Source organism: Danio rerio, chromosome 3 (genome assembly GCF_052040795.2).
Source record: "Danio rerio strain M-AB ecotype USA chromosome 3, GRCz13ab, whole genome shotgun sequence".
Classification (NCBI taxonomy): domain Eukaryota; kingdom Metazoa; phylum Chordata; class Actinopteri; order Cypriniformes; family Danionidae; genus Danio; species Danio rerio.
This window is the reverse complement of record NC_141023.1, coordinates 28,800,789-28,815,126: the sequence shown is the minus strand read 5'-3', so window position 1 is coordinate 28,815,126 and position 14,338 is coordinate 28,800,789. Positions and strand designations below refer to the sequence as shown.

The window sequence follows — 14,338 nt, the reverse complement described above, 5'->3', positions numbered from 1 at the left end:
CCACAGTCCAAAGACATGCGGTACAGGTGAATTGGGTAAGCTAAAATTGTCTGTAGTGAATGTGTGTGAATGAGAGTGTATGAGTGTTTCCCAGTGATAAGTTGCAGCAGGAAGGGCATCCATGTGTTGGACAGGTTGGCGGTTCATTTCGCTGTGGCGACCCTAGATTAATAAAAGGACTATGCCGAAAAGAAAATGAATGAAACAATGAATGATTGAATGAATATATAATTGTCAGGATTATGCCAATTCGGTCTTGTTGAATCTTGTTTTGGTGGCAGAGTCCAGACAGTTTTCTCCGGTCGAGCACTCATATTTCTTGCCATGGTTTATCTTTGTCTGACTGTCTTTGCATGACTGCCGTTTTGTCTGCTCTCAGGACATAGGCTTGATGCGGACACGAGGTCTTGGCATGCTTGTGGTGTGCGCTCTCGTCGTGGTGTGTTTGCTGTTTTGTTCGTAGCATGTTGTTTTCATTCTCAGCAACCCAGCCTGGTTAGTTTTCATTTCGGTTGTCTTTGGGATCAGAAACATGCATGTCTTGTTTTTATGAGAGCACATGGCTTGTATTGTTTCTTTGTGTCATGGGCTCCAGTTTATGGTCTAGTCCCTCCCTGTTAACCCATCATTAGTTAATCCTGGTCACATGTCTGTTAAATAATTGTTTCTCCTTTATAGTCTCCTCATGGCTGCTGTCCTGTGCCAGTTTGTTGCAAGTTGTTCCTGTCTAGTTTCTAGTCCTCTCTTGTTTATTTGTTTGTTTTGTTAATGTTTTTTACCCTCAGGTTGGTTTTGTTACCTCATTACATCATTTTCCCTGCACTTGTGTCCTCCCTCCTTTCCCTACTCTCCAACCGTGATAACAGTGCCATAATTTAAAATAGCTGTCGCTACCTAAAGAGTGAATGTGATGTAGACTGGAATTCTATCATGTCAAAAGTGCATTCAACATATTAATTACAATTAATGTCCCCATGGTACTAAAAATCAGGGATTCCTTTTTGATAGATAGTAATTTAATAGTGTAACCGAGGATGTGACACTGACAACAGAGTTTGAATCCACATGCAGGTTTATTGAGAAGGTCAGTCAAGCAATGGTCAACACAGGTGCAAACAGATGTATGTAGGCAATCCAGAATCGTAATCAAAGTAACAGCTGAGAGATCAAAGGCAGGCAGGGATAACTAGATAAACAAGGCGAGGGTAAAATCACGGCAAAACAAGACAAAGAAAACACGTTGAAATGTCACTTACAGTAAACAAAACTGCGACTAGAGTGAGTGTATGTGCTGCTTAAATAGTGTGTGTAATCAGTCCCTGGTTCTGTGTGTGCAATCAGTCAGGATAAGGAACTTGTGTGTGAGCAGATTGCATGTATGGAAATGTAGTCCATAAAATGGTGGGTTTTGAGTCCATAAGCGATTGTGCATGTTTTCCAGCGATCTATGGAGTTTAGATCGCTGGTGTTCGTGACAGATAGAAGGATAGAAATTACAGTATTGTGACAAGACATTTTAGACAAGACATTTTATATATATATTTCAAAAACAATAAAGCTATTATATAGCAAAATAGTAATATTGTGATTTTTTTTTTCAAATATAACAACTGCTATGTATTTTAACATATTTAAAAATGTTATTGTATTTATTAAAATATATATTTCTTTCAAAGTGCTGGGTTGCAGCTGAAAGGGCATCTTCTGCATAAAACATATAACAGAAAAGTTGGTGGTTCATTCCGCTGTGGTGACCCCTGATAAATCAGCAACTAGGCCAAAGGAAATTGAATGAATGAATGAATGAATGAATGAAAATATATATTTTTCAAGCTGTGCAGATATTTTTAACATTGATGGTGAATAGAACATTTAAAACAACAGCAATTATTGTAAATAAAATTATTCCTAAGCAGAGTCTTTACTGCCTCATTTTATCTACATATCTATAGCCTACAATACTTAAAGGGTATTTACAACTTTTCTAACTACTTTGTCAGGTAAAATAAATCATGTCTTGATCATCTTTGTTTTTCTAAAGCACTCAAAAATAGATTCATTATTTTCTTTGAATTCAGTTTATTTTAAATTTCCTTTCTCAGCCAAACTCTGAATCCTGTGTTCTGCCTCAGTTTAGTTCTGAATTGATGCACAATCTTGAAAGAAACCACACCAAACAGAAGTAACAAAAAGTAAAACACAACTTAAACCACACATACCAAAAATATCACGGGACAATGACATGGTAAAAACAATCCCATGCAGAGATTCACTGTTACCCAGCTTTCATGGATACTATAAAAATCCAAAACACACTCTCAACGGCCTCATGTGTTTCAGAAAATCTTCTTACTTCACTTGGCCATGTCACAGAATGTGACCAGAAAAGCTGAAGTGCTTTGAGGATGAGAGGAGCTGTTGAGCAGAAATGCTGCAGTCAGTGTGTCAGTGCGCAAGGCACAATTCACAAGCGCTGTCTAGAGTGGGAGGCGACTTCCCACTGCATTTAAAATATGTTCTGTTATAAATACACACTGAACTGAGCTTGAACTTGGGACGCAAACCTCTCTTTCACAATCTGCTGCTCAGTTTGATCAAGCTTTAGCAAGGTGCAACAAATAACAGTATGCCTGAAATGCCATTTCAGTTGGCATCATGTTTACATCAATACTCTAAAAACAGTGGAAATTAAGAAACAGTGTGAAATAATACTGTCCATTTATCTGTGCATACTGTACATCCATCATCCATCCATTGATCTATTATCAATCCTTTTACCCATCAATGTATCCATCCATCCATCCATCATTAATCCAAACTACCATTCATCCATCATTTATTCATTTTTTCCATCACCCATCCAGCAATATCCATCAGTTTTTCAATAATTCACTGATTCATCCATTTTCTATCATTCATCAATTTATCAATTCATCCACTCATCTGCCATTTATCTATATCCATTACTCATTAATTTATCATTTATCCATCAATTTTTCATTTATTCATTTATTCATCTATCCATCCATCCATCCATCCATCCATCCATCCATATATATATATATATATATATATTGATCTATCATCCATCTATTTATCTATTCACCCATTTATGCACTCATCCCTCCATCTGTAAATTTATATAGTGTCCCTGCATCCATATATTTTCCATTTATCTATCCATCTATCCATTGGTTATTCGAGATTTATCATTCATCCATCAATTTTTTTCATTTATTCATGTATCCATCCATCTACATATTTATCATTTTCATGTATTAATCCATTTATTCATCTATCATCCATCTTTTTACCAATTCACTCATTCATCTATCCATCCCTTAATCAGTAAATTTATCTATGCACTCTCCATTCAACCATTCATACTTGCACTATTAATCCAATCTACCATTCATTCGTCCATCCATCATGCATTTATCTGTCATCCATCTATTTACTCATCCGTCCATTCAACCGACCACCAATAATCCAAACTACCATTTATCTACTGTTCTATCACTCAACCACTCATCTTTTGTTATTTTATTCATACATTTTCAATCTTCTAGCAATTCATCAATTCATCCATCCATCCACCCATCCTCCAATCTACCATTTATCTATCCCACCATCCATATTTTTACCTATGTACTGTATGTAGTGTCTATTCACCCATTCATTTATGTATGTGTGTGTATGTATGGATGTATGTATGCATGCTTATCCATCCATTTATTAATCTTTGTATCATTGTATCATCCATCCATCCATCATCCATCCATGATTTTGTGCTAAAATCCACTAAAATAAATTTAGAATTCATTTTTGTGAAAACTCCGGTCGACAACCTGTGAGCACAAACCTTAAGCAAACATGAAGCTCATTTAAGACACATTTGCTTTCCTGGACTCTCTAACCTTCTTCTGTTCTGCTCGTCTCTTTCTCTCTCTGAGGAGATGAAATGCTTTCAGTCTGCTGACACGGCTTGTGCTTGAAGTCAAACTAGTTTTCCCAATTCCCATTCTGCTGACTGTCATGCACACCTCTTTCCTGTCTCCGCGTCTCTTTCTCTTTTTTTTGGTCCCCCTCTCCATCTCTCAGCCCTGAGCCTGCAGGTATAGTGATAAGGACTGAGCTCACTGCATGGAAAGCCTCTGCTGTCTAGAAAGTCTGTAGTGTTGTGTGCCTTTGTGCTTGTGTGTTTGTCACGGAATCTACACGGGACCCTGAACAGGTATGGGACATCACATCCTCTAGGCACTGATCTGTCTCTTTAGATCTTAGTATTCAAACACTCGAACGCCAGCATTGGGTCTAGTTTCAGTACACGTGTGCCTGCACTGAGACAGCTGAAGTTATGAGGAGTGAGGGTGTCAAAAAAGAGGTTTAGAGACTTTTCTATCTTGTGTCTATTTACTGAGATGATCTTCTGAGAAGCAGTTGCTTCAAATATTGCCAGCAGCATCAAATCAAATACAATCTGGACTGATTTAGCACATTCTGGGAATACACTACTCCCAGTTATGAGTTTGCACTTACATATAACCATATAAATGAAAGTATATGCATACTACTCGGCATGCTGTCCTGTGGGATGGTTTAATTGAATCATATAATTTGTTTTTCGCTGTGAGAACAAGTGGAAAATATTAATTAAGTAGTTTTAGAGTATATATATATATATATATATATATATATATATATATATATATATATATATATATATATATATATATATATATATATATATATATATATATATGTATATATATATATATATATATATATATATATATATATATATATATATATATATATATATATACTTTTTTGCATCTTTTTTATTAATCTTTTTGTTATTAAAAGTGTTTATTTAATTAACTTTACACATCAGAAGCATGCAGTGTATAGGCATTTTTCCACTCAATAAATGTGAGCACATGTTTATCTACACATCCCTTAACATTTTTGTTGCATTTATTCATCCCTTTTAATAATTATGAAGTTACATTTGAGTTGAATTGAATTTAAACTCACATTTTAATTTTAATTAAAATTTATAGTTGGTTAACACAACTTAAGAAAAGTTAAGAAAATAAATAAATAAATGTATTTTATATATATATATATATATATATATATATATATATATATATATATATATATATATATATATATATATATATATAATAAAGAAAAGATAAAGATAAAATAAATCAGTTATTACAAATGAGTTATTAAAACTAAACAAAATGGGAGCTAATAATTCAGGGGGGCTAATAATTCTGACTTTAACTGTATGTATGCATGTATGTATATGCTAGTTCTGATGCAAAATCCTCTAAGTGCCATCTAGAATTTTCTTCTACAACTGCTATGAGTGTGGTACTGCATTTATACAACAGTTTGACGGCTTAATCGTCTATATAAAAAAGAAAATTAAAATATATCCCCAAAAAAGCCAAAGCAACGCAAACACTACCAGATTACTGTTGTGTTTGCAATAAGGAAAAACACTAAACACATGCAGGCATTTATTCTTTCTTTCTTTCTTTTTACTGAACAAGTTCACAGTTGCAGAGGCGAAAACAGGAGACGCATAAGAAACAAAAAGATGATCAACCAAAAAAGTAACTCAGGGTTAGGCAAAGAGTGCCAACACAAAATACATAAATTCGTAATATGTGAGTCCCATCTCACACTCAATACACTACAATTACCATGGTATAAACACAACACTAAAACTTAAAAGAGAAAGATTTATTAGAAAGTCACGACCAGTTTTATAATGATGTGATCAGCTGTAGAAATAAATATTTAAATATTTAAAATAGGCACTATGCTTATAAATAAATGGCATATTTCCAATCTAAACAACTACATTCTCGCCTAATAACCCTCAAAAGTACATCATTTTGTCCAACACCAGCAATAATTGTCGAAGAGCAGAATGTCGAATATCGCACGGCTATCAGATTCAAGAACCAGACAGAACTGTTGTTCATTTATTCATTTTCTTTTCAGCTCAGTCCCTATATTAATCAGGGGTTGCCACACCGGAATCTCCAAAAAAAAATCCAAGCAAAACTAATTCCGTCAGAACATCATCAAAATACATTTATATTTATATCACTGCATTACCTTGTTGAACAATGAGGACACAAATATTGACTAAGCCTTTAATTTTATTATTTGCAAACTAAATTAGCAGGCACAGAAATAAAGCAACGTTTACACATCATTAATTAACATCATTAATTGCCAGACTCCTGTGCAATTATTTGGACAGTGTGATGGGTGCATGGTGCGACTTCTTGTCTCAGTAACATGTCTTCCACAGTGGTGATATTTTCAATAGTATGGGCAGTACATGGACGACCACTCCCCACCACATGAAATACTGATCCAGTGCGATCAATTTCCTCCAACAAGTAATCCAATCCACTTCTGGATCACAATTAATCCAATATTTAGTCGAATATTATAAATTACAAATATATCGTTTTAATAGGTTATAGCAGGATTTTTCAAAGTCTAAGACAGTGGGCCTCCCTTTTGACACATCTTATCCATTGGCGCCCCCCTCCTCCCAAACACGCACACACACACACACACACACACACACACACACACACACACACATATATATATATATATATATACAGTATATATATATATATATATATATATATATATATATATATATATATATATATATATATATATATATATATATACATATACAGTATATATATAAAGACAGATGTCAGACTGTTAACTCACTTTTATCATCATTTGCATGAAAGTGCAATTATTTACAGAGTAATGACAAGTATTTTAATATAACGTTTTTAAAACTAGGATGATGGTTCAATATGAATAGAACAGATCCAAGAACTGTCCATCCCAGTCAAAACAGTCAAAGTTTAGTGGGTCTCATGCTGTCATTAGCCAAAATATTTTGACAAAGCACACATAAAGGTCGTGGTTCATCAGCTGGTCCTGTCCACGTAAATCCTAAACTCAAATACTGATCATCATATCGCCGTCTTTTGGGTTTAAGCCCTGAACTTGAAGGCTTTGAATCGGGGGGTCTCAGAAACCGATCCATTGTATTAGCAGGCATATACCTGTGTAGGCGGGCTTGACAAACAGAAACGAATTCACAGCTATGGCCTTCTGGGTAAAAAAGGTTTTCTTATTTTAGATGTATTCTTTTTTTTTAGCTTAGTTTAATTAAAAGGTTTAAATATATATATATATATATATATATATATATATATATATATATATATATATATATATATATATATATATATATATATATATATATATATATATATATATAATAATTAAACTTAATAATTGTATTTTTATTATATAATATTTTTTCCCGCGCCTCCCCTGACATGCTCTGCACCCCCCCCCCCCCAGGGGAGGCGCGCCTCACACTTTGAAAACCCCTGGGTTATAGGGACCTATAGGCACCTATAGGTGTTGCAACTGTGTGTGAATATACTGTAGCCAGCCATGGTAAAAATGAATTAATTATAGATTTTTATAATCACACTTGGTAAAATGTATAATGTGTACAACTATTTGTCAATGAATGGTACAGAATACTGTTGTGATAGTGTATAATAAAGTCCTAAAGTCTGCTGAATAATTTCTTTATTACTACAGTTGTGTTGTACCTCAGCAACAGTTTAATTACTACAACAGTTTAATTCAAATGATTATCTATAGTATGCTAAACACTATAGTATTTATTTTTCCCTGTAACATAAGCTTGTACAGTTTATACCGCCTCGATGACAGGCAAATATATTTTAGTTCAATAGAAAAGTCTGCCTCTGCTTGATTTAAAGATCAAGCCCAACATATGTGCTTATTTTCTATTTATATCTCCTTTGAAATATGGTACAAATCGCAAAAATATGGACTTTCCTCTATGTCAGTGGTTCTCAAACGTTTTTCATCAAGTACCACCTCAGAAAAAAATTGTCTCTCCAAGTACCACCAAAATGAGCAGTATTGAAATACAGTAGCGTAGTAGGCCCAGTAAAGCAGCTACAACTCTGCACAGTTAAAAAAAAAAAACTAGGCAGATTACCTCAGAAATATAGGCTATATGTCATTTATAGCATATTATATACATCATTTTTGATCAATTTTGAAATGTGTGTAGCATGTACATGACATATTTCATTCCTCTGCGTACCACTAGAAGGAAGCCTGCGTACCACTTGGGTACACGTACCACAGTTTGAGAAGCACTGCTCTATGTCTCCCACTTTATGCCCAGCATCTGCATTTTGCGAGTCACCAGAACCACGTGATTAAAAACAACCTATTGTTAAAACTACTTAAACATCTCATAAAAAATGAAGATAAATTTAAATAAAGTTATTTAAGGGACATATTACAATGTTTCTGAAGGATCAAAAATGTTTCTTCAGTATTTCAGTCCTAAATCTGTATCTCCTTTATGTAGTATCAAAATGCTGAAGCAACAGCCTGAGTTCTTTTCTACAGAGCGTTAAGTGTCGATTTGTAAGCCCATACACTGTACACCTGAATGCATGAGCAAGTATAAACGCTTACCATAATCACATAAACAAACCCAGGTTCACTACTGAATCCATGCGCTTAACACAGCAATGAATTCAACCCTTCAATTAGCATTCCTTTCCTTTCTCTCTCTGTCCTCCTCCTCTCTTTTCCTCTTCTCTCGGCAGTTACATAATCTGCTGCAGAAGCTAAAAATGGACAGGTAAAGACAATTATAGCTCCACAATAGCTGCCTGACAGTGAGTCATCATGCCGTTCGTGTGTGTGTGTGCACGAATGCACCATAACATTTGTCAGTACTCTGTTTTTAGCAGTTCAGCCATGCATGTGCGGAACTTTTCCTTTCTGGTTTGCATTGGTGGATTTGTTTCAGCAGTTAATCATTTGATCCTTAACTTAAATCACAAAAAGTGATTAATCATAGTTAAGTGTGTTTACATTTCTTGGAGATCATTGCAGACGGACATAAATGGGTTGCCATGGCGACTGGACCCAAGCGGAGGTTCTGTAATGAAAACGTCTCATACTGCGACTTCTCCTTCCCCCTCATTATGCCTCTTTTGCCCTTTTTAGCAGACCCAAATCATACTCCAACTTCATAAGCAAAGGGCACTAACATTTTTCTGTACATGAAGACAAATGAATGCTACAGTGCACTACAGAAACGATGGACACTTGTACAGTATATAATTTCCCTCTGATGAATGAATTATGAAAGCCTGAGGAAAAAAAATCATTATTTTCGTAATGTCTGTATTTTTCTGTATATGGCATAAAAAAGATTTACACATAAAATATTTGTATATTTTTGGTTGTTCAAACTACTTATTTACAATGGGCTGATTCAACACAATTCTTGAGTTTTTTTGGAGAACACTTAATTGTATTTTGCTCAATCCACTTAAATTTGAAAAAAACTTAATCGATTTGTGTTGGGACTACATTGTGTGGATCCCAGCATTTTCTACAGATAAACATAAACCAGTATGTATGTAATGTATTTAAATATTAAATCCATTAACAATTATTTAATTCAATGCTGTAGCATATATGTTGTAGTTTAAACTTAAGTACTGCAGGGAGTTGATGTGTTTTACTGCTAAAATGACTTTCATAAGTCCTGGGTCTAAAAAGTCTGAGAGTTCAGAGTTCAAAGTCTGAGAGAAAATGCAAATTAAATTGCCACTTTAGAGCTAAAATGTACTGTCCACATATGTGGCCACTAAGCCCTGGGAGGTTAATTCTCTCTTAATTCTTACACTTGTATATGCCCTATTAAAGACATTAGACAAACTAAGGATGCATGAATTATGTTTTATGTATTTCTAAAAGTGTCATGTTTGGTGTTATTCTTCTCCGTACACAATTCTACAGCTCATGATCTAAGATGTAGGATGATTGTATGCTTTTTTAAACCATGAGTTAAACCATGAGTGTAATTTCAATCCATGAGTTAATGTTTTGTCTGTCTGTCTTGCGACGGTACAGACCAGTGAGGAGGAACAAAGAAAGTTTGCCTTGGGACTTCTCTTCTCACACCTTAGCATAAAAATAGAGCTTTTCAAGTCACCTGCTGAAACTGTATTCATATCCCAATATATATCGCTGAAAAAGAAAAATTCGCAATGACAGATTTTTCCAATATCGTGCAGCCTTTATCCAAATGCCAATAATATGGTCAGTTCATCAATCTCTATGGGTCCCACTGGGTTTTAGACATGTAAATAAAATGTCACAGGTGTACATATATAATTATGTACAGTACAGCAATAATCAATTGCACTGAATGAAGTCAACTTCAGTGGAAACAAGTTTAATAATAATTAAATTGTAAAAATGCTATAACTTAAATGTTATTCCATATTATTTTTTATATTTTTCATTTTGATATATTTTTTAAATGTATTGTCAGAAGCCAGGGGTGTTCATTTTTTTTTTTATTTACTGCATACTTTTTATTTTGGGAGCAAAAATGACAGTAGCCATTGACTAACATTATATGAAACACTAATGACCACAATTTTACCATGAAAAACTCAATTTTGTTTACCAAATATAAAAAAAAAATCACCTCCATCTTGAATCGCCTGAGGGTAAGTAATCTAACAAGGTTTTCTAATTTGATTTACACAATAAATATACAGATATTGTGATAAACACAGCCACCGTAATTTCCATAAAATCTATTCATCCAACCCATTCATATATAAACCATTCTATTAACTAATTCACCAGGCAGTCAATATATCCCCTTATCATTCAAATGACTAATCCATCATTAATGCAAACATCCAGTCTCGATCAATACACTCCTCCGTCCCAATGCATCCATTATTCATCCATTTATCATTACAGTGACAATCTATCTTTCATCCAAATCCTTAATTCATCAATCTATTGCTCCATCACCCAATTTATTCATCCATTCAACGAGGCCTGATGTTCACGAACACATTCATCCATCAATAATCTGTTTATCAGTTAGCCTGCCAGCGCAGATTGTGTCCTACCTGCGCCGGTGAGTAGAGTCTCCTGATGCTGTTGGGTTCGTGGGCCACTGGGTGTGTGATTGGAGAGTGAGGGGGAACAACGGAGCAGGATGCAGCCCCCTGATGCCCCATGCCGGTCCTGTCGGCTACGGCTACCCCTCCGCCGATGCAGCAGAGCGTTCCCTGGGCCAGCTCCATTTCAATCTCGGCATCCATCTCTGCCTCCTCCTGGGCCTCCTTGTTTGAGTCGTCCAGGTGTTTCATCAGCACCGCCACCACCACATTGATGAGGACAAACTGGGCCGTGAGCACAAAGCTCACAAAGTACAGCGGGGAGATGAATTGTAGGCTGGGATTACAGGTGTATTCGCCTGGCGGACATTCACGGAGAGTGTCCTGCAGAAGCGAAGAGAGTAAACACACATCAACTTGTGCAACAGCTATAGTTGATGGCAAAATGATTATCCCTGTAAAATTTTTATAAATATTTTTCAAGTGATGTTTAACAGAACAAGTACATTTCCACAGTATTTCCTTATATATATATATATATATATATATATATATATATATATATATATATATATATATATATATATATATATATATATATATATATATATATATATAATTATTATTATTATTATTATTATTTATTTATTTATTTATTTTATTTATTTATTTTTTTTACTTTGGCTGGACTAAAAACAGTTTTTACATTTTTGCATGATTTTTAAGGTCAGTATTATTAGCCTCCTTAAAAAAATCTGTTGTTGTTACTGTTGACTAAATAACCTAATTAACCTTGTTAAGTCTTTAAATTGCACTTTAGGCTGAATACTAGAATCCTGCCAAATATCTAGTAAACAATTATGTACCATCATCATCATGGCAAAGACAAACAATAACAATTAGTTATTAGAAACAGTTATTTAAACTATTATGTTGAAAAAACGTGTTGATTTTTATCTCTGCTTAAAACAGCAATTGGGAAATATTTATGAAAAAAAAATTAATAACTAAATAAATCACGTTCACTACCCAGATTTACAATACATTGAAAACACTTTTTGCAAACAATGATAACATTTTCTATTTTATACTTTTTTTTTTTAGGTGTAAGAAAATCCCTTAAAGGTGCAGTATGTAAGTTTGACACCCAGTGGTTTAACTAGGTATTGCATTCATGGATCAAAACAAACACAAGCGCAGGTTGCCAGTTTGAGGCTGATTTAAATAGTGACCTATATAAAAACAATGGCATGCGACAGAAGGCGTATTTTTCATGCTCAATAGAGCTTTTGTCCTAACCTACACCTCCAATTGATATATTATAAATTGCTTCCATTGTTTTGCAGCTGAACAACAGAAAACTGACAATAATCACTTCAGCTAAACCTCATGTGCTTTATGTAATGTTAAATGCTAACAATGTGAGTTTGATGCCACATTTACATGACATTTATTGCCATACTACTGAAAGCAGCAGCAGATAGTTCACCTCAGATCTTGAAAATAAACTAAACCCTTTGAAATAGAACTTCATATCAGTCTTCATATGAATTACATATCAGTGATTCAGCATGTTCATTTAATAACGATAAGAGGTTTTATATACAGTAATTAGATTATAAACCTTAACATTTCGTGAGTGAGTGCTTATTCTGTGCTTCTGAATGGCTGTATTTAAATTTCTGTCGTGTTTCATCTGGTGCAAACAGCCAAATTACTTATCAATGCAAATCTCGTCAGGTAGCGTGTTGTTATGAATCAGGGTTACAATGTAACCTGCTTACCTAATGTTTATGCTTGAGAGCCTTTCTGAATGAATGAAATACACGGTTTTCCATCAAGGCGACCCGGGGTGCTGAAATATAATTGGCTAACCTGACTTTGGGCGGGTTAAAAGAACCAAAACAAAGTCAGCGTTCCGGCACGTAACTCACATTTTTAAAGCAAAATATCTGACTTCAGCATTGTTTATCAGATAAACAAGAATGTTCCTGTAGCATGTTTTTTAAATATCTGCAAGCATATTATGGCATTTTTATGCTTTACAAGAGTCAAAAACTTACATAAATAATATGAATTTGACTAAAGCATTTATTTTACTCTACTACTTTATTTTACACTGGAAAACAAGACACAAACACTGGTTATTTTTGCATTGTGTCTCAGATGTCAATAATGTGAAATTACTTCTGTGACTTCTGCTTAACAGAATTTTGGTTGTGTGCTGACAAATTGACACCATATTCTGAGCCTATTCAACTATTATACTAGATAAGCTGGACTGCAATAAATCAATGGAAAGCAGGACAAATGTATTGATTAAATTATTTTTGCACTTTGTCAGAGATGTCAATAATACAAAATTACTTCTATTTATGTAAGTGCTGTTTACCAGCAAATGTATGCTGAACACTTGATGCAGAGACCATTACGCTATAATATTAGATTAACTACAGTGCAATAAAATAATGGAAAACAAGACAGAACTACGCAAATGCTTTTTGCATGATGTGTGATTTAAAAACAAAAGTCAAGTTATTATTTAAATCCTTTTCTCTTGTTTTACAGGAAAAAAAATGGAAACAATGTTTAAAAAAGGCACTGAAATGGTAAGCTTTTCAACATTTAAAAATATATATATATAAATCGCATAAGTAAAAGTAATTTTAACCCCATAAGTATTGACCTTATTCTAAAATGCGGAAGTGCGCCTGTTTTCGCGATTGTCTTAGAACTTCCGTTTCAGTCGCCTATGGGAGAAATGACAAGGAATAATAAACGGCAAAAAACGGTCAAACTACTTGCTCTACAAACAAATGTTTGCATGACTATACAGACCAAGTAGAATAATATAACAAGAAAATATCAGTTTGCAACATCAAACAGCGAAACGAGCAGTTTTTAATGTCTAAAAATGAATGGAAGTGAATGAGACCGGAAGTCTCGTGCCAAAAAGATTCAAATGGCAGCGCCCGCTTGTCTGCGGAGAATAAGGTCAATAAAACATATAATGCTTTCCAGTACATATTTAATTCTTTAAGGTCTAGACTTGAACTTCTTTTAAAGAGTATTAAAAGTAACAATACAAAAAATAAATATGACATTTTATCCTATAAACCTGGTTTTTGCTTTAAAATTGCCAATTAGCAGGAAAATATTCTCAAATGGTACATTAAAACTGAATTAAAAATTTCAAGGTAAATTGTGCAGTAAACTTCGGTTGGGTAATGCCGACCAATTTGGCATTGCACGATGTCTAATGTGAA

At 34.2% G+C, this 14,338-nt stretch overlaps 1 protein-coding gene across 4 annotated transcripts in view; it reads right to left on the bottom strand.

Moving 5' to 3' along the window:
* cacna1ia (calcium voltage-gated channel subunit alpha1 Ia) overlaps nucleotides 1-14,338 on the bottom strand; it is a 413,765-nt gene that overhangs the window by 19,091 nt on the left and 380,336 nt on the right. For all 4 annotated transcript variants that reach the window (XM_087244595.1, XM_087244597.1, XM_087244598.1 and 1 more), the window contains one exon: nucleotides 11,082-11,456. In XM_087244595.1, coding sequence (XP_087100721.1) covers nucleotides 11,082-11,456 — 375 coding nt within the window. The remainder of the gene's footprint in view (nucleotides 1-11,081; nucleotides 11,457-14,338) is intronic.